We start from the raw sequence: 19,760 nt of genomic DNA on the forward strand, positions 1-19,760 counted from the left end.
CATGCATTCCAGATCCCAACCATTCGCTGCGCAAAAAAGTTTTTCCCCCCATGTCGCCTTTGGTTCTTTTGCCAACTACCTTAAATCTGTGTACTCGACCCTTCCGCCAATGGGAACAGTTTCTCTCTCTATCTACTCTGTCCAGGCCACTCATGAATTTGAACACCTCGATCAAATCTCCTCTCAACCTTCTCTGCTCCAAGGAGAACAACCCCAGCTTCTCCTGTCTATCCCCGTAACTGAAGTCCCTCATCCCTGGAACCATTCTCGTAAATCTTTTCTGCTCCCTCTCCAAGGCCTTCACATCCTTCCTAAAGTGCGTGCCCAGAATTGGACACAATACTCCAGTTGAGGTCAGACAAGTGTTTTATACAGGGTCATCATAATTTCCACGCTTTTGTACCCTATGCCTCTATTCATGAAGCCCAGGATCCCGTATGCTTTAACTGCCCTGCCACCTTCAACGATTTGTGCACATATACCCCTAGGTCCAGTTGTTCATGCACCCCCTTGAGAATTGTACCCTTTAGTCTATATTTCTACCAAAATGTATCACTTTGCATTTTTTCCAATTCAGGTGAAACTTCTTGCCGAGAGAGTGGTGAGAATGTGGAACTTGCTACCAAGGAGTACATGAAGGAGAAGGGAACAGAAGGCTATGCTGCTAGCGTGAAATGATGTAGAGTGGGAGCATAAACACCAGCACAGACCAGTTAGGTCGAATAGCTTGTTTCTGTGCTGGACACTTTATGTAGGTCACACAGCAAATATAATGTGGGAAAGTAGATCAGGTACAGCAGTGAGTGTTTTAGATTCTGGTTTGCCATCAGACCTGGTGATGCTTGGTTGGAAACACTTGGCAACAGTCAGTTAATTCAAAGTAATCCCGTCAAACACTTTGGGAACTTTGCGAGAGATGTAATGAAGCACTAGGTGAATGCAAGTTCTTTCTTTTAATGTGAAGGTGTCTTATTCATTACTGAGGGAGTGCCGCACAGCCTGGGATGCCATCTTTCAGATGAGACGTTAAACCAAGGACCCTGTCTGCTGACTCAGGTGGACGCAAGGCACTATTCAAATAAGAACAGAGGAATTCTTCCCGTTGTCATGGCCAACATTTATCTCTCAATGTCACAAACAGATTACAGAAACAACCACTTGCATTTATATAGCGCCTTTAACATAGTAAAACATCCAACGACACTTCACAGGAGTGTTATCAAACAAAATTTGACACCAAGACATGCAAGGAAATATTAGGACAGGTGACCAAAAGCTTAGTCAAAGAGGTAGGTTTTAAGGAGCGTCTCAAAGGAGAGGTGGAGAGGTTTAGGGAGGGAATTCCAGAGCTTAAGGCTTAGGCAGCTGAAGACACGGCCACCAATGGTGGAGTGATTAAAATCGGGAATGCACAAGAGGCCAGAATTGGAGAAGTGCAAATATCTGAGTTGGAGGGCTGGAGGAGGTTACAGAAATAGGGAGGGGTGACACTGTGGAGGGATTTGAAAACAAGGATGTGGATATTATCAACCAGAAGCCAATGTATTGCAGTGAGCACAGGGGTATTGGGGACTTGGTGCGAGTTAGGATAGGGGCAGCAGAGCTTTGGATGAGTTTAAGTTTAAGGTTAAGGTGGAAGATGTGAGGTCGGCTAAGAGTGCGTTAGAATAGTCATGTCTTGGGGTAACAAAGGCATGAATGAAGGTTTCTGCAGCGAATGAGCTGAGGCAGGGGCGGAGATGGGCGATGTTACGGAGGTGGAAGTAGGCTGTATTGGTGATGGAGCAGTTGTGGGGTCAGTAGGTCGTCTCGGTTGGGAACAGTCTGGTGGAGACAACTGCCATGGAAAGGGATGGAGTCGGTGGCTAGGGAACAGAGATTACCAGGCTCATGGCTGTATGTGGGAGTTACTGTGTACAAATTGGCTGCTGCTTTTCCTATATTGCAATAATAACTACATTTCAAAAAGTACTTTGTTGGCTGTAAGGTGCTTTGGGATGTCCTGAAGAGCGCTATACAAATGCAAGTCTTTCTTTTATATTTTGAAAGGACCACAGCTCCAGGAATTTAAATGGCCCCGAATATCTCCCTGGTACATACGGCTCAGCCTTTCTCCCACTCACTGGGTCGAACCAGGGTTGTAACAATATCCCGTCAGTGTCAGCTGTGGCTCAGTGGGCAGCACTCTCGTCTCTCGAGCAGACGGTTGTGGGTTCAAGTCCCAATCCAGGGACTTGAGCACAAAAATCTACGTTGACACTCCCAGTGCAGTGCTGAGGGAGTGCTGCACTGTCGGAGGTGCCATCTTTCAGATGAGATGTTAAACCGAGGCCCTGTCTGCCCCCTCAGGTGGACGTAAAACATCCCATGACACTATTTTGAAGAAGAGCAGGGGAGTTATCCCTGGTGTCCTGGCCAATATTTATCCCTCAATCAACATCAGGTTTTCTGGCCATTGTCACATTGCTGTTTGTGGGATCTTGCCGTGCGAATGTTAGCTGCCGCGTTTCCCACAACACAACAGTGACTGCACCTCAGAAAGTGCTTCATGGACGGCAAGGCGCTTTGAGACGTCCTGAGGTGGTGGAAGGCGCTATATAAATGTAAGTCCGGGCCCGGCCCTCGCCGCCCGGCCGCCCCCAGCTCCGCCTCACGCACCTGCCGCTCTGGCTCTGCTTCTGTTCTCGGTGGCGGCGGGAACCGACAGCTCCAGGCCCGGAGTGGGAGTGAGGGCCCCGGGAGTCGCAGCTCCAGCCCGCGCCGCTCGGTCCTCCGCCATCGCCCGACACACTCGCACCGCAGCGCGTGGATCCAGGCCCGGGGACTGAGGAGGGAGGGGGGATATGGGGGCGGGGCTGGAGGCAAGGCTGGGAGACTGGGGGATGGGCGGCTGTGACTAGGGGGAGGGACTGGGGGATTGGGGGAGGGGCTGGAGGAAAGGCTGGGAGACTGGGGGAGGGGCGGCTGTGACTAGGGGGAGGGACTGGGGGATTGGGGGAGGGGCTGGAGGAAAGGCTGGGAGACTGGGGGAGGGGCGGCTGTGACTAGGGGGAGGGACTGGGGGATTGGGGGAGGGGCTGGAGGAAAGGCTGGGAGACTGGGGGAGGGGCGGCTGTGACTAGGGGGAGGGACTGGGGGATTGGGGGAGGGGCTGGAGGAAAGGCTGGGAGACTGGGGGAGGGGCGGCTGTGACTAGGGGGAGGGGCTGTGGGACAGGGGGAGGGGCTGTGGGATGGGGGGGGGACTGGGGGGGTGGGGGCTGTGGGACGGGGGGAAGGGGCTGTGACCAGAGGGAGGGACTGGGGGAGGGGCTGGAGGCAAGGCTGGGAGACTGGTGGAGGGGCGGCTGTGACTAGGGGGAGGGACTGGGGGACTGGGGGAGGGGCTGGAGGAAAGGCTGGGAGACTGGGGGAGTGGCTGTGACTAGGGGGAGGGACTGGGGGAGGGGCTGTGACTAGGGGGAGGGACTGGGGAGGGGCTGTGTAGGGGTGAGGGCCTGGGGAGAGAGTGAGTGACTAGGGGAGGGTTGACTGAGGGGAAGCGATGGACTGAGAAGAGACTGAAGGGAGGGACCCAGGGAGGCATGGGACTGAGGGAAAGGGAGATACTGAAGTGAGGTACTGAGCAGAGGCAAGGGATTGAGGGGAAGACGGAGGGGAGGGAAGGGTCTCGGGAGGCATGAGACTGAGGGAAGGGGAGATAATGAGGGGAGGGGAGGGGGTATTTGAGAGGAGAGACCGAGGGGAGGAGGAGCAGACACACAGGAATTGCAGGCTCACTGGCAAACCTTCAGCAAACCTCAGACAAGATAAAGACGATATAATCTGCTGCAAAAAAAGCTTAATAAAAGATCTGTGTTATATATGTAAACTTGTATTTACTCTGTACAGCCACCAGAGGGCTCATCCCCTGGAGTCTCAAGGGATCCCATAATCCCTTGGGAGCACAGGTATTTAAGGAGGCCTCACAGGTTGGAGAGGCACTCTGGGGAAGACCTGCAATAAAACACTAAGGTCACACTTTACTTTGAGCTCACAGTATCCAATCAGACTTTATCTTCATACATAACAATCTCCAAGTTTGGAATATCACTTGGATTAACATTAGAATCGTGGCTTGCATTTTCCTCATCTGTGGCTTTCCTGCCTGAAGTGGACTAGAGCCGTTCATTGACCTACCCGTGCTATACACCTGAGAACTCGTCCAATTTTCCTCAGTGCACCTTCATTATCTATTCATGTTGGGCTGCAGGTGCGATGGGCACATAGAATCACACAGCACAGAAGGAGGTCTCTCGGCCCATCCTGCCTGTGTCGGCTCTTTGAAAGAGCTGTCCAATTAGTCCCACTCCACCTGCTCTTTTACTCGTAGCCCTGTAAATTTTTCCTTTTCAAGCTTGTGCCTGCTACTGAAGTCACTATCTGTAGGCCGCCCATTTCAGAAGGGGGAGGAAATTGCAGACAGTGTTTTGGGAACCAATTGGGTCTCCCTTGGCCTCCTCCGCTTGGAGGAGGAGGATCATGAGGACCACCACTGAGATGTTGGATCGGCGCTGCAGCCCCTACTCACTGGCGCTCACGCCACCTTGTCAGTAGATCCACCTGGGCTACTTCGCCATGTCCCTCAGCATTCGCTGCCAAAGCAAGAACAGAATGGTGCCAGCAACCACAGGAGATCTTTGATTGACTGAGACCTGAGCAAACCTAAAACAAAGAACCAGAGGTGACATGAGGGAAAACCTTTTTATGCAACGAGTGTTTAGATTTGGAACGCACTGCCTGATAGGGTGGTGGATGCAGATTCTATAGTAGCCTTCAAACGGGAATTGGATAAATATATGAAGGAGAAAAAAAATCGCAGCTATACGGGGAAAGAGTGGAGTAGTGGGACTGACGAGATTGCTCTTTGAAAGAGCCGGCGCAGACTCGCTGTGCTGAATAGCCTCCTTCTGTGCTGTATTATTCTACGATTCTATGATATAAAGTAATGGTAGCAATACTAAAACTTTACAAAGAAAAATTACAGAAACTTTTTTGTAGCATTATTTAAAATTGTTTTATTTTAAAACTATTTAAAATAACGCTACACAAAAATGTGCTCACCTGGTCTCTCAGTCACTATTAAGTATGGAGCAGCTTATGAAGTGTTGCCAACACTCCAGGATTGGCCTGGAGTCTCCAGGTATTAAAGACCGAGATGAGGAGAAACTTCTTCACTCAGAGAGTTGTTAACCTGTGAAATTCTCTACCGCAAAGAGTTGTTGATGCCAGTTCGTTTGATATATTCAAGAGGGAGTTAGATATAGCCCTTATGGCTAAAGGGATCAAGGGGTATGGGGAGAAAGCGGGAAAGGGGTACTGAGGGAATGATCAGCCATGATCTTATTGAATGGTAGTGCAGGCTCGAAGGGCCGAATGGCCTACTCCTGCACCTATTTTCTATGTTTCTATGTTTCTTCAGTGACCCAGGAGGAAAATCATACAGGCATTAAAATAATTGTGTGGATTTCTTTCAGTTTAAATTGAACACTTTTGTTCATAACATTTTGGACAGGGTGTTTGGAAGAGGGAGGTCACAAGTAGACCCTGATAACTCTTCCTGAGGTGTGCGTTCATGATAGCAGAAAGCCACTGGGCTGCGGGACTGCACCAAACCCCGCCCACCTGCCACTATTTACACGTAGCGGGTCAAGGATACAGAGAGCGAAGATATCTGTGCTCCCCCCCCCACAAACAGGGCCAGAGGAAAACATGTCCCATACGTTTATATGGTGGAAAGCTGCTGTAATGTATAAACCTGTGAGCATACGCACAGGTAATTGTTCCAAGGAAACTCAAGAGGACACAGGAGGATAGAGGTCAGGAATCCTGAAAACAGAAATTCCCCAAGACGGTCTCTGGAGTCAAATAAGAATAGAGAAAATATTCAGCATAGCCAGCCAACTGCTAACAATGGAGGTCGGAGCAGGTGGAAGATATAAGTTTACATAAAGATACTCAGGCTCAGCGGTCGAATTTGTAAAATTGTAATCATGATAAGTAATCCTTTGAACTATTGTATAAATACCTTGCTTCTAAAAAGAGGGGAAGCAGTGTAATGTATGCACCTGTGAGTATGCTCACAGGTGTTGCAGAGCCGTTGGGGCTGGAGTGGCGGCTGTCCTGCAGGAGCCGCTGCTCGGGAATCCGTACCTCCACAAACGTGGTTTTAGGTGGCAGTCGGACGAGAGGGCTGTGGCTGGTGAGGTGACCAGGGTCAGGGATCTGCTCGATGGCGGAGGAGCGGGCTGGATGACGCCAGACACGCTGGCGCAGCGCCTAAATTCGGCCGACGTCCGCCGCGCGGCCGATGCCATCGAATCGCTAAAACCAGCTCTGGGCCCTGACTCCGTTAGGTGCGTCGAGGAGGCTCAGGCACGTGGGGAGATCCCGTCCGAACTGACCCCCGTCCGGACGGAATTCCTCATCGGTGCCAAAACCCGGAACCTCCCTCGGGAGCCGACGCCTCACAACTTGTGCCGCCTCGGGGAAATCCCCTCCGTGCCTTTCAGTTCTGCGCGGAGGGGTTTCCTGTACGGGCTGCTCCTGCACACTCTCAACTTTGCTATCCTTGCCTGCCGTCCGGACACGCCATGGCGTACCATCTTGCCATCCGGAGGAGGCGGGGGTCCCCGATGGAGGGCACTCTACGCGGGGGTCCTCCCACTATTTATCGGGGACTTGGCCTGGAGGGTGGTGCACGGAGCAGTCCCGTGCAATAAATTGTTAAGCCGGTTCACGGGCTCCCAGGCCGCCTGCAATTTCTGCGGTCTGGAAGAGTCCGTGTTCCATGTTTTTGTTGAATGTACGAGGTTGCAGCCCCTGTTCCAATATTTAAAGGGGCAGCTCCTGACATTTTGGCTGCACATCAGTCCCACACTCCTGATCTTTGGGCACCCTATGCGGAGGGGAGCGGGTAGGTCCGAGGGCCTCCTCATAGGACTGCTCCTGGGCACGGCCAAGGGTGCCATCAGCCGGTCCAGGCAGCGGGCGGTCGAGGGGGTCGTTCAGCCCGACTGCCTGCCTCTCTTCCGCACGTACATCCGGGCCAGGGTGTCCCTAGAGATGGAGCACGCGGTGTCCACCGGTACGCTCGCGGCCTTCCGCGAGAGGTGGGCGCTGGAGGGACTGGAGTGCATTATTACCCCCGGCAACCAAATTTTAATTTGATTTTATTTGTTTTAAAGTCTAATTTATTTTAAAGCCGGTTTTAGTGTCCCCCTCCCCTTTTATATGGGGCACTTGGAAAAAAAACTATGATTTTAGTGCCCAAAAAAACCCCAAAAATAAACAACACAAAAATCACCCAAAAAAACCAAAAAAAAACCCCAAAAAATAGGGCTGTTATAAGTGTCTGGAGTGTCCCCCAGATCGGGGGGCACTCGATCTAATGTTATTTTGTACTCCCCAAAAAGAGTTGTAGAGCTGTTGGGGCTGGAGTGGCGGCTGTCCTGCAGGAGCCACTGCTCGGGAATCCGTACCTCCACAACCGTGGTTTTAGGTGGCAGTCGGACGAGAGGGCTGTGGCTGGTGAGGTGACCAGGGTCAGGGACCTGCTCGATGGTGGAGGAGCGGGCTGGATGGCGTCAGACACGCTGGCGCGGCGCCTAAATTCGGCCGACGTCCGCCGCACGGCCAATGCCATCGAGTCGCTAAAAACAGCTCTGGGCCCCGACTCCGTTAGGTGTATCGAGGAGGCTCAAGCACGTGGGGAGATCCCGTCCGAACTGACCCCCGTCTGGACGGAATTCCTCATCGGCGCCAAACCCTGGAACCTCCCTCGGGAGCCGGCACCTCACAACTTGAGCCGCCTCGGGGAAATCCCCTCCGTGCCTTTCAGTTCTGCGCGGAGGGGTTTCCTGTACGGGCTGCTCTTGCACACTCTCAACCTTGCCATCCTCGTCTGCCGTCCGGACACGCCATGGCGTACCATCTTGCCGTCCGGAGGAGGCGGGGGTCCCCAATGAAGTGCACTCTACGCGGGAGTCCTCCCACTATTTATCGGGGACTTGGCCTGGAGGGTGGTGCACGGAGCAGTCCCGTGCAACAAATTTTTAAGTCGGTTCACGGGCTCACAGGCCGCCTGCAATTTTTGCGGTCTGGAAGAGTCCGTGTTCCACGTTTTTATGGAGTGTGCGAGGTTGCAGCCCCTGTTTCATTATTTAAAGGGGCTGCTCCTCAATTTCTGGCTGCACTTCAGTCCCACACTCCTGATCTTTGGGCACCCTGAGCGGAGGGGAGCAGGTAGGTCCGAGGGCCTCCTCATAGGACTACTCCTGGACACGGCCAAGGGGGCCACCAGCCGGTCCAGGCAGCGGGCGGTTGAGGGGGTCGTTCAGCCTGACTGCCTGCCTCTCTTCCGCGGTTACATCCGAGCCAGGATATCCCTGGAGATGGAGCACGCGGTGTCCACCGGTACGCTCGCGGCCTTCCGCGAGAGGTGGGCGCCGGAGGGACTGGAGTGCATCATCACCCCCGGCAACCAAATTTTTATTTGATTTTATATGTTTTAAAGTTTAATTTGTTTTATTGCCAGGTTTTAGTGTCCCCCCTCCCCTTTTATAGGGGGCACTTGTAAAATTCATGGTTTTAGTGCCCAAAAAAACACAAAACCACCCCACAAAAGCACAAAAAAACCTCCCCCAAAAAAACAAAAAAGGGCCTTGATAAGTGTTAGGAGTGTTCCCCGCCCACCCACCCACCCACCTTTACTAAGGGGGCACTTGATTTAACGTTTATTTTTGTTTTGCAACAAAAGAGTTGTAGAGCTGTTGCATCTTGCCGTCCGGAGGAGGCGGGGGTCCCCAATGGAGGGCTCTCCAGGCGGGAGTCCTTCCTTTATTTATTAGGGACTTGGCCTGGAGGGTGTTGCACGGAGCAGTCCCGTGCAGTAAGTTTTTAAGTCAGTTCACAGGCTCCCAGGCCGCCTGCAATTTCTGCGGTCTGGAAGAGTCCGTATTCCATGTTTTTATTGAATGTACGAGGTTGCAGCCCCTGTTCCATTATTTGAAGGGGCTGCTCCTCAAATTCTGATTGTAATTCAGTCCCACACTCCTGATCTTTGGGCACCCTGTGCGGAGGGGAATGGATAGGTCCGAGGGCCCCCTTGTAGGACTGCTCCTGGGCACGGCCAAGGGGGCCATTAACCGATCCAGGCAGCGGGCGGCCGAGAGAGTCGTTCAGCCCGACCGCCTGCCTCTCTTCCGCGGTTACATCCGAGCCAGGGTGTCCCTGGAGATGGAGCACGCAGTGTCCACCGGCACGCTCACGGCCTTCTACGAGAGGTGGGCATCGGAGGGACTGGAGTGCATCGTCACCCCGGCAACTAAATTTTACTTTGATTTTTTTAACGTCCAAAGTTTAAGTTGTGAATTTGTCGGTTTTAGTGCCCCCTTTTAAGGAAGGCACTTGATTTATAGTTTTACTAAAATAGTTGTAGAGCTGTTGCATCTTGCTGTCCAGAGGAGGCGGGGGTCCCCAGTGGAGTGCTCTCTACGCGGGAGTCCTTCCTTTATTTATTGGGGGCTTGACCTGGAGGGTTTTGCTCTTTACCCGGGTGCATTAACCAATCCAGGCAGCGGGCGGCCGAGGGGGTCGTTCAGCCCAACTGCCTGCCTCTCTTCCGCGGCTACGTTTGCACCAGGGTGTCCCTGGAGATGGAGCACGCGGTGTCCACCGGTAGGCTCACGGCCTTCCGCGAGAGGTGGGCACTGGAGGGACTGGAGTGCATCATCACGCCCGGGAACAGAATTTTAATTTGATTTGGCAAGTTTTCTAAATTTGTGGGTTCTAGTTCCCTTACCAGAAGGGGCAATTTGGTGTAAAGTTATTTTAAAATAGTTGTAGAGCTGTTGAGTTAGGAGTGGCTTAGCCAGTCATGTGATGTTCACAAGACTCAATAAAACCCCAGCCAGTTGAGATCAGGGGATCCACAAAATGGCAGGTGGTTGTGAGACTGGTGGATGAACTGGTAATGTGTAGTGTGATTGTTGAAGCTTTTGCTAATAAACCAATTAGTTCTTAATAGCAATGTGTTGCTACGAATTCTTAAGCAAAGAACCCGTGAAGCAAATACATTCTAAATTGGCCAGAAAAAGCAGTAAACCTGAGGACTGGGAGAAATTTAGAATTCAGCAGAGGATGACTAAGGGTTTAATTAGGAGGAGGAAAATAGAGTATGAGAGTAAGCTTGCAGGGAACATAAAAACTGACTGCAAAAGCTTTTATAGAAATGTGAAGAGAAAAAAATTAGTCAAGACAAATGTAGGTCCCTTGCAGTCAGAATCAGATGAATTCATAATGGGAACAAGGAAATGGCAGACCAATTGAACAAATATTTTGGTTCTGTCTTCACTAAGGAAGACACGAATAACCTCCCGAAAATACAAGGGGACCGAGGGTCTAGCGAGAAGGGGGAACTGAGGAAAATCCTTATTAGTCAGGAAATGGTGTTAAGGAAATTCATGGGATTGAAGACCAATAAATCCCCAGGGCCTGATAGTCTGCATCCCAGAGTACTTAAGGAGGTGGCCCTTGAAATAGTAGATGCATTGGTGGTCATTTTCCAACATTCCATGGACTCTGGATCAGTTCCTATGGATTGGAGCGTAGCTAATGTAACCCCACTTTTTATAAAAGGAGGGAGAGAGAAAACAGGGACTAATAGACCGGTTAGCCTGACATAGGTAGTGGGGAAATGCTGCAATCAATTATTAAAGATGTAATAGCAGCGCATCTAGAAAGCAGTGACAGGATTGGTCCAAGTCAGTATGGATTTATGAAAGGAAATCATGCTTGACAATTCTTCTAGAATTTTTTGAGAATGTAACTAGTAGAGTGGATAAGGTAGAACCAATGGATGTGGTGTATTTGGACTTTCAAAAGGCTTTTGACAGATTAGTGTGCAAAATTAAGGCACATGGGATTGGGGGTAATGTATTGACGTGGATAGAGAACTGGTTGGCAGACAGGAAGCAAAGAGTGGGAATAAAGGGGTCCTTTTCAGAATGGCAGGCAGTGACTAGTGGGGTACCGCAAGATTCAGTGCTGGGACCCCAGCTATTTACATTACACATTAATGATTTAGACGAAGGAATTGAATGTAATATCTCCAAGTTTGCAGATGACACTAAGCTGGGTGGCGGTGTGAGCTGTGAGGAGGATGCTACGAGGCTGCAGGGTGACTTGGACAGGTTAGGTGAGTGGGCAAATGCATGGCAGATGCAGTATAATGTGGATAAATGTGAGGTTATCCACTTTAGTGGCAAAAACAGGAAGGCAGATTATTATCTAAATGGTGACAGACTAGTAAAAGGAGAGGTGCAACAAGACCTGGTGTCATGGTACATCAGTCATTGAAAGTAGGCATGCAGGTACAGCAGGCAGTAAATAAAGCAAATGGCATGTTCATAGCGAGAGGATTCATAGCAGGGAAGTCTTGCTGCAGTTGTACAGGGCTTTGGTGAGACCACACGTTGAGTATTGTGTGCAGTTTCAGTCTCCTAATCTGAGGAAGGACATTCTTGCTATTGAGGGAGTGCAGCGAAGGTTCACCAGACTGATTCCCGGGATGGTGGGACTGACATATGAAGAAAGACTGGATCGACTAGGCTTATATTCACTGGAATTTAGAAGAATGAGAGGGGATCTCATAGAAGCATATAAAATTCTGACTGGATTGGACAGGTTCGATGCAGGAAGACTGTTCCCGATGTTGGGTAAATCCAGAACCAGGGGTCACAGTCTAAGGATAAGGGGTAAGCCAGAGAATTGTGAACCTGTGGAATTCTCTACTACAGAAAGTTGTTGAGTCCAGTTCGTTGGATATATTCAAAAGGGAGTTAGATGTGGCCTTTACGACTAAAGGGATCAGGGGGTATGGAGAGTAGGCAAGAGTGGGGTACTGAAGTTGCATGATCAATCATGATCATATTGAATGGTGGTGCAGGCTCGAAGGGCCGAATGGTCTACTCCTGCACCTATTTTCTATCTTTCTATTACAGCTGCCGTTGGGCTTTTCCACCTAATTTTCCTCCATTGGCCGCTCTGGACAAACTTGAAAACAAGGCAGCTCACAGGAGGAAAATCCAGTCCCCGATGTTTGCTTTACAGTTTCACCAGTAGAATGGGATGCCCATCACTCAAACACTTCATTTCATTAAGGCATTTGATTTCTGTTGATAGACTTTCCAACCTAATGCAGGTTGAACCTCCCATATCTGAAACCCTCGGGACCTGGCCTGTTCTGGATAAGGGATTTTTCCGGATGAGGAGTGGTCACGTTAAATTGAATGGTACAGGTACTGAGCAAGGGGATATCGGGGCTGGCTGGCTTGGGGCTGGGAGTGCGGCAGAGAGGTCATGGTGGTGGGGGGGGTGGGGCGATGCGGTGGCGGGGGTGGTGGATCGCGGGATGTGGTCAGCGATTGCGGGAGCTGGCAGCGAGGAAGGACTTCAATTTGTTCATGTTGGAGCTCTGCGCATACGCCACCCCGTGGCCGGGAATGGTTCTGGATGAGGGGTGGTTCCGGATAAGGGAGTTCCGGATAAGAGAGGTTCAACCCGTACTGAACACCTCACCCGTACAGAAATGGGGGAAAGCAAGGCTGCTTATTTCTTTCCCCATTTTGCATAAGAACATAAGAAATGGGAGCAGGTTTAGGCCATTCGGCCCTTCGAGCCTGCTCCGCCATTCAATAAGATCATGGCTGGTCATAGAATCGTAGAAATTTACAGCACAGAAGGAGGCACATCAGCTCATCGTGTCCACGCCGGCCAACAACGAGCTATCCAGCCTAATCCCACTTTCCAGTTCTTGGTCCGTAGTCCTGTAGGTTACAGTACTTCAAGTGCACATCCAAATACTTTAAAAATGTTATGAGTGTTTCTGCCTCTACCACCCTTTCAGGCAGTGAGTTCCAGACTCCCACCACCCACTGGGTGAAAAACTTTCTCCTCAAATCCCTTCTAAACCTCCCACCACTTACTTTAAATCTATGCCCTCTGGTTATTGACCCCTCTGCTAAGGATAATAGGATTTTTCCTATCTACTCTATCTAGGCCCCTCATAATTTTATACACCTCAATCAGGTCTCCCCTCAGCCTCCTCTGTTCCAAAGAAAACAACCCTAGCCTATCCAATCTTTCCTCACAGCTAAAATTCTCCAGTCCAGGTAACATCCTGGTAAATCTCCTCTGTACCCTCTCTAGTGCAATCACATCTTTCCTGTAATGTGGTGACCAGAACTGCACGCAGTACTCCAGCTGTGGATCTTCTCCCTCAACTCCACTTTCCTGCCTGATTCCCATCCCCTGTGATTCCCCTAGAGTTCTATCAATCTCAGTTTTGAAAATACTCAATAACTGAGCATCCACAGTCTTTTGGGGCAGAGAATTCCAAACATTTTAAGCATTCCCAAGCACACCGCTCAAAAAATGGGCTGTCCCAATTAAAAATGAGAAAGGTGACATCACTGAATACCACAGCTGTGAATTTCAATATCACGGTCACACCAGGGTCATGTCACACACACACGCATGCACACACGTACACACACGCATACATACACACGCGCACACATGCACATACACACACGCAGACATACACACGTGCACATGCTCATACACACACACACACACACGCATACGCACACATGCATACACACACACAAACATGCAGGCACACACAAGCACACACACGCATACACACACACACACACGCACACACACACACACACATGCATACATACACATACGTGTGCACATATACACGCATACATTATCATCATAGGCAGTCCCTCGGAATCGAGGAAGACTTGCTTTCTCTCCTAAAGTGAGTTCTTTGGTGGCTGGACAGTCCAATACGGGAGCCACAGACCCTGTCACAGGTGGGACAGACATTCGTCGGGGGAAGGGGTGGGTGGGACTGATTTACCACACGTTCCTTCCGCTGCCTGCGCCTGACCTCTGCATGCTCTCGGCGTTGCGATTCGAAGAGCTCAACGGCCTCCCGGATGCACTTTCTCCACCTAGGGCGGTCTTTGGCCAGGGTCTCCCAGGTGTCGGTGGGGATGTCGCACTTCACCAGGGAGGCTTTGAGGGTGTCCTTGTAACGTTTCCGCTGCCCACCTTTGGCTCGTTTGCCGTGAAGGAGCTCCGCATAGAGCAATTGTTTAGGGAGTCTTGTGTCTGGCATGCGAACTATGTGTCTTGCCCAGTGAAGCTGATCGAGTGTGGTCAGTGCTTCAAGGCTGGAGATGATAGCCTGGGCGAGGACACTGATATTGGTGCGCCTGTCCTCCCAGGGGATTTGCAGGATCTTGGAGCGATATCGTTGGCGATATATCTCCAGCGATTTGAGGTGTCTTCTGTACATTGTCCATATAGGAGGGCGGGTATTACCACAGCCCTGTAGATCATGAGCTTGGTGGTAGATTTGAGGGCCTGGTCTTCGAACACTCTTTTCCTCAGGCGGCCGAAGGCTGCACAGGCGCACTGGAGGCGATGTTGAATCTCTGCATCAATGTCTGCCTTCGTTGATAAGAGGCTCCCGAGTTATGGGAAGTGGTCCATTTTGTCGATGGCTGTGCCGTGAATCTTGATGACTGGGGGGCAGTGCTGTGCGGCGAGGACAGGCTGGTGGAGGACCCTTTGTCCTATGGATATTAAGCGTAAGGCCCATACTTTCATATGCCTCGGTGAATACATCGACTATATCCTGGAGTTCAGCCTCAGATTGTGCGCAGACGCAGGCGTCGTCCGCGTACTGCAGCATGCGGACTGGGGTTAAACAGGGCTGTGTCATCGCTCCAACCCTCTTCTCAATCTTCCTCGCTGCCATGCTCCACCTCACAGTCAACAAGCTCCCCGCTGGAGTGGAACTAAACTACAGAACCAGTGGGACGCTGTTTAACCTACGCCGCCTCCAGGCCAGGTCCAAGATCACCTAAACACGCATACACGCACATGCACGCACACAATCAGTGGTTATAGGCACCTCTGTATAATATATGTATGTTCACATGTTAAAAAAGATCCAGATCACAATTTGTTCACTCAGAAAAAATCCAGCTAAACTAAGAGGCAGAATAAAGGAACTTAATGGAATGCCAAAACATCCTGATTATTGATCTTTTGTTAAAAACAAATCTTATTATCTCCCTCCTGCCTCCAATCTCATCAAATAGAGAAACATACACAGACTACAACACTTCTGGAGCTTGGTGCTGTGTAAAAAGCACTTTAGCAAACACAACCCACCTGTGAACTTCTCGGCATCAAATGGCTCATGACAAACCCATTAAAGCCCTCGGGAGGTTGACACACAGGATAAGATGCAGATGGCAGTCTGATCGTACAGTGTATATTAGGAAGAACCGAAAAGACATACCGTGCCAGGGTAGATGCAGAGAGGATGTTTCCCCTTTTGGGGGAATCTAGAACTAGGGGGTATAGTTTCAGAATAAGGGGTCACCCATTTAGAATGGAAATGAGGAGGAATTTCTTCTCTCAGAGGGTCGTGAATCTTTGGAATTCTCTGCCTCAGAGAGCTGCGGAGGCTGGGTCATTGAATATATTTAAGGTGGAGATAGACAGATTTTTGAGTGATAAGGGAGTGAAGGGTTATGGGGAGCGGGCAGGGAAGTGGAGCTGAGGCCAAAATTAGATCAGCCATGATCTTATTGAAGGGTGGAGCAGGCTTAAGGGACCAAATGGCCTACTCCTGCTCTTATTTCTTATGTTGTTATGTGCCTGAAAACCAAAATCCCTCCCTGTCCCACAACCTGTGGCTCAGTGGGCAGCACTCTTGCCTTTGAGCCAAAAGGTTGTGGGTTCAAGACTCACTCCAGGGACTTGAGCACATAAATCTAGCCTGATACTCCAGTGCAGTACTGAGGGAGTGCTGCACTTTGGGCGGTACCGTCTTTCAGATGAGATGTTAAACCGAGGCCCCATCTGCTCTCTTAGGTGGACATAAAATATCCCATGGCACTATTCGAAAAAGAGAAGTTCGAGTTGTGTCCTAGGCCAATATTTATCCCTCAACCAACATCACTAAAGCAGATTATCTGGTCATTATCACATTGCTGTTTGTGGGACCTTGCTGTACATATTGCTTAAATCACAACAGTGACTACACTTCAAAAGTATTTAATTAGCTGTAAAGCACGTTGGGACGTCCTGAGGTCATGAAAGGCGCTCTATAAATGCGAGTACTTCTTTTTCTGTTTGTATCTCTGTTTTGAAATTGAGTGGTCAGGCATTCAAAATTCAGGCAGACTCAATCACTCTTTTTCTGAATATAAGGAGCTTCTCTGCTCAATAAAAATGGTTGTTAGTTGGAAAACCCCATGGGAAGAACAGTTTTGAAATGTCAGAGAAGCGATGAGGCTATTTGAAAATCTCAGAATAAACATATTGATATTACTGATAGACAGAAAGGAACCTTATCGAACGCCTTCTGAAAATCCATACACTCAATCCAAGATCCCTTTATCTATCCAATCAGTTGCCTATTCAAAACACTATATCATTTGTCAAAAAACTACATGTCTTTAACAAAATACTGCCAGCTATCCATGATTAACCCATGCATTTCTGAATTCTTCTGGAATTATGGATCCTAAGGGGTGGAAATTCGTTGCCGCCGTTTTTGAGGCAGTATCACGGGCTGGGTGCTGGTTTTACCGCCGGGCGTTAGGTGCAGGCTCAAAATGCCACATTCAGATTTATGCCCAAAGATGAGAGAGCAGCGCTAAAGGGCGGCGTTGCACCCTCACCCTCAGGCGAGAGCTCACGAGGCCGACTGAATTTCGCATCGGAAGTCTGCCGCCGTGCTCACTGGGAAACGGGAAGAAAAGGGAAGAAAAAAAACCGTCACACTTCTCCGACCCACTCACACAAACTTCCCCACTGTGACAATTAATGAAAAAAATGAAGAAATAATTAAAGAAAAAAAACTTGCCTTTCTCTCCTGGGCGATCGTGCCCGAGTTCCGCTGTTTGCTCACCACTTTTTCCAGGATGTAAGAATGCCTGCTGGGAAGGCTGTGTTCAAAGTAAATACCGCCATAGAGGCACCAAGGAGGTGTTGCACGCTGGATGATGTCGCCACGTGGGTGGTGTTAGCCAGCGCAGCATTAGCTCTTGGCGCCTCTGCCAAAGAGCCGACTGAATTTCTGGGCAGGCGCGGACGGCGCTTACCGTCGAAGGTCAGTCTTTGCCGCCCATCAGCCGCTTCCCACGGGCGGTGGCAGAAACTGAATTTCAACCCCTAAGAGTTTGTACACAACTGTCGTTAGACTAACAGTTTACTAGAATCACTAAAACAGATTATCACATTGCGGTTTATGGGAACTTGCTGTGTGCAAATTGGCTGCCACATTTCCTGCCTTAAAACAGTGACTACATACTATTGTCTGTAAAAGAGGGCGCCAAGCACCTTGAGTCTCGTTGCCGAGAGCATGCAGAAAACAAGCGCAGCAGCAGAGGGAGTGTGCGGCAATTCAGACTCCCCACCCACCCTTACCCTCAACCACTGTCTGTCCCACCTGTGACAGAGACTGTAATTCCGGCATTGGACTGTTCAGTCACCTGAGAACTCACTTTTAGAGTGGAAGCAAGTCTTCCTCGATTGCAAGAGACTGCCTATGATGATGATGATGATGATGGAATGATACCAGGAATGACGAGTTTCAGATATGTGGAGAGATGGGAGAAGCTGGGACTGTTCTCCTTAGAGCAGAGACGGTTAAGGGGAGACTTAATAGAGGTGTTCAAAATGATAAGGGGTTTTGATAGAGTGGATCGGGAGAAACTGTTCACACTGGCAGGAGGGTCGGTAAACAGAGGACACAGATTTAAGATAATTGGCAAAAAAGCCAGGGCGGTGGTGAGGAGCATTTCTTTACACAGTGAGTTGTTATGATTGGGAACACTTTGCCTGAAAGGGCGGTGGAAGCAGATTCAATAGTAACTTTCAAAAGGGAATTGGATCTCTAAAAATCCAGGCTCACACTCCCAGTGCAGTGCTGAGGGAGTGCCGCACTGTCGGAGGTACCGTCTTTCGGATGAGACATTAAACCGAGGTCCCGTCTGCTTGCTCAGGTGGATGTAAAAGATCCCGAGGCACTATTTTGAAGAAGAGCAGGGGAGTTATCCTGGCCAATATTTATCCCTCAATCAACGTAACAAAAAAACAAGATTATCTAGTCATTATCATATTGCTGTTTGCGCACAAATTGGCTGCCGCGATTCCCACATTACAACAGTGACTACATTCCAAAGTACATTATTGGCCGTAAAGCGCTTTGAGACGTCCGATGGCTGTGAAAGGCGCTATATAAATTTCTTATTTAAAAAGGATGAATTTGCAGGGTTATGGGGAAAGAGCAGGGGAGTGGGACTAATCAGATAGCTCTTTCAGACAACCGGAACAGGCAGGATGGGCCGAGTTGCTACCTTCTGCGCTGTGTGATTCTAAAATTATACTGTTTATTCTTCTCTCTCTTGAATAAAGGTGTTACATTGGCTTCTCTCCAGTTCCATGGCACAATTTGCATATTTAAGGCTGATTGAACTATTGTGGCTGCTTTTATCTCCACTTTGATCTCTTTCTTTTGGAACCAATTTCTTATTTTTTACAGTTTATCTCTAACAATTGTTCCTTATCCTCCTCCGGTACACCTACAGTCTAATTTCCACTATTATTTGTAAAGACGAATTCTAAGTATTTATTTATTAACTACGCCATAGCTTCATCCTCCACAGTTAGACTTACTCCTTCATCCCAGGGTGGTGCGACCATCTCTTTAACTCTCCTTTCAGTTTCTAATATGCTTATTTGATGGGTACAGTACCGCAGTGGTTTTGTTACTGGACTAGTAATCCAGAGCCCAGGACGATTAATCCAGAGAATATGGGCTGGATTTTCGGTTCGTTGCCCCCTCTGTTTTTGCCCCGGGGGGCTGCGGTAATGGCAGCGGAAAGCATTTCCGGGCAGGCGGCCAGCACCCTTGCCGGGACATTCGGTGCCGGGTTTACGAGGGCGCGGAGCAGTACCGCCCGGGAGAGGCGAGCCGGTGTGCAGCGCCCCCTGGTTGTGACACTGGCTCGAAATTTGAAAGTCGCCCAATCCGTAGAGCCCCGCAGCGCCCCCCTAGTGGGACCGCCTGTGATGGCTGGCGGTTCCAGCTGCAGCGGCTGCAGTGAGGGAAGGAACGTCACTCTGAGCTAAATGTGATTGTTATTTATGTTTTTACTTTTGAAATTCATGTGGATGCGTCATCAGTAAAGTATTGGGTACGTTTTTGGTGGGGGTTTTTTTTCCAGATTTTCTTTCACGCAAGTCGCTGTTTAGCTCAGGATTTTCAGTTGCTCAGCCGGCCTAGTGCCCTAAAAGAGGCGTGGAACACCTTCCTGAGTGCTCCGCTCCACACTCAGGGCCCAGCTGCTGAGTTTTGCGGCAGGAGACGCAAACCATTTCCCACCGCAAAATTTACCGCTCCGCCTGGGTTATCGCGCAACAGAGACGCGACCAAATTTCCACCCCTTGAGTTTGGCAGTTTGAGAATTCGAATTCAGTTAAAAAGGAATCTAGAAATAAAGGGCCCAAGTTTCCACACGCGCCTAGAACGGCGCAGTCCCGAACTGGACGCCCGTTTTTCGCGCCACAAAGTGCGCCTAAAAAAATCCTCGGTATTCTCCACCTACTTGCAGGTCTTCT

At 49.8% G+C, this 19,760-nt stretch overlaps 1 protein-coding gene across 2 annotated transcripts in view; it reads right to left on the reverse strand.

Annotated features, from left to right (window-relative positions):
- Window positions 1–2,882, reverse strand: part of dph1 (diphthamide biosynthesis 1) — a 717,385-nt gene extending 714,503 nt beyond the window's left edge. Inside the window, exon 1 of one of the 2 annotated variants that reach the window (XM_070856970.1) lies at window positions 2,659–2,882. In XM_070856970.1, the coding sequence (XP_070713071.1) occupies window positions 2,659–2,779 (121 nt within the window). In that variant the 5' untranslated portion in view covers window positions 2,780–2,882. The remainder of the gene's footprint in view (window positions 1–2,658) is intronic. The other variant, XM_070856969.1, reaches the window with a different exon arrangement.
- Window positions 2,883–19,760: the final 16,878 nt, after the last annotated feature.

Source organism: Pristiophorus japonicus, chromosome 16 (assembly GCF_044704955.1).
Source record: "Pristiophorus japonicus isolate sPriJap1 chromosome 16, sPriJap1.hap1, whole genome shotgun sequence".
Taxonomy (NCBI): Eukaryota; Metazoa; Chordata; class Chondrichthyes; family Pristiophoridae; genus Pristiophorus; species Pristiophorus japonicus.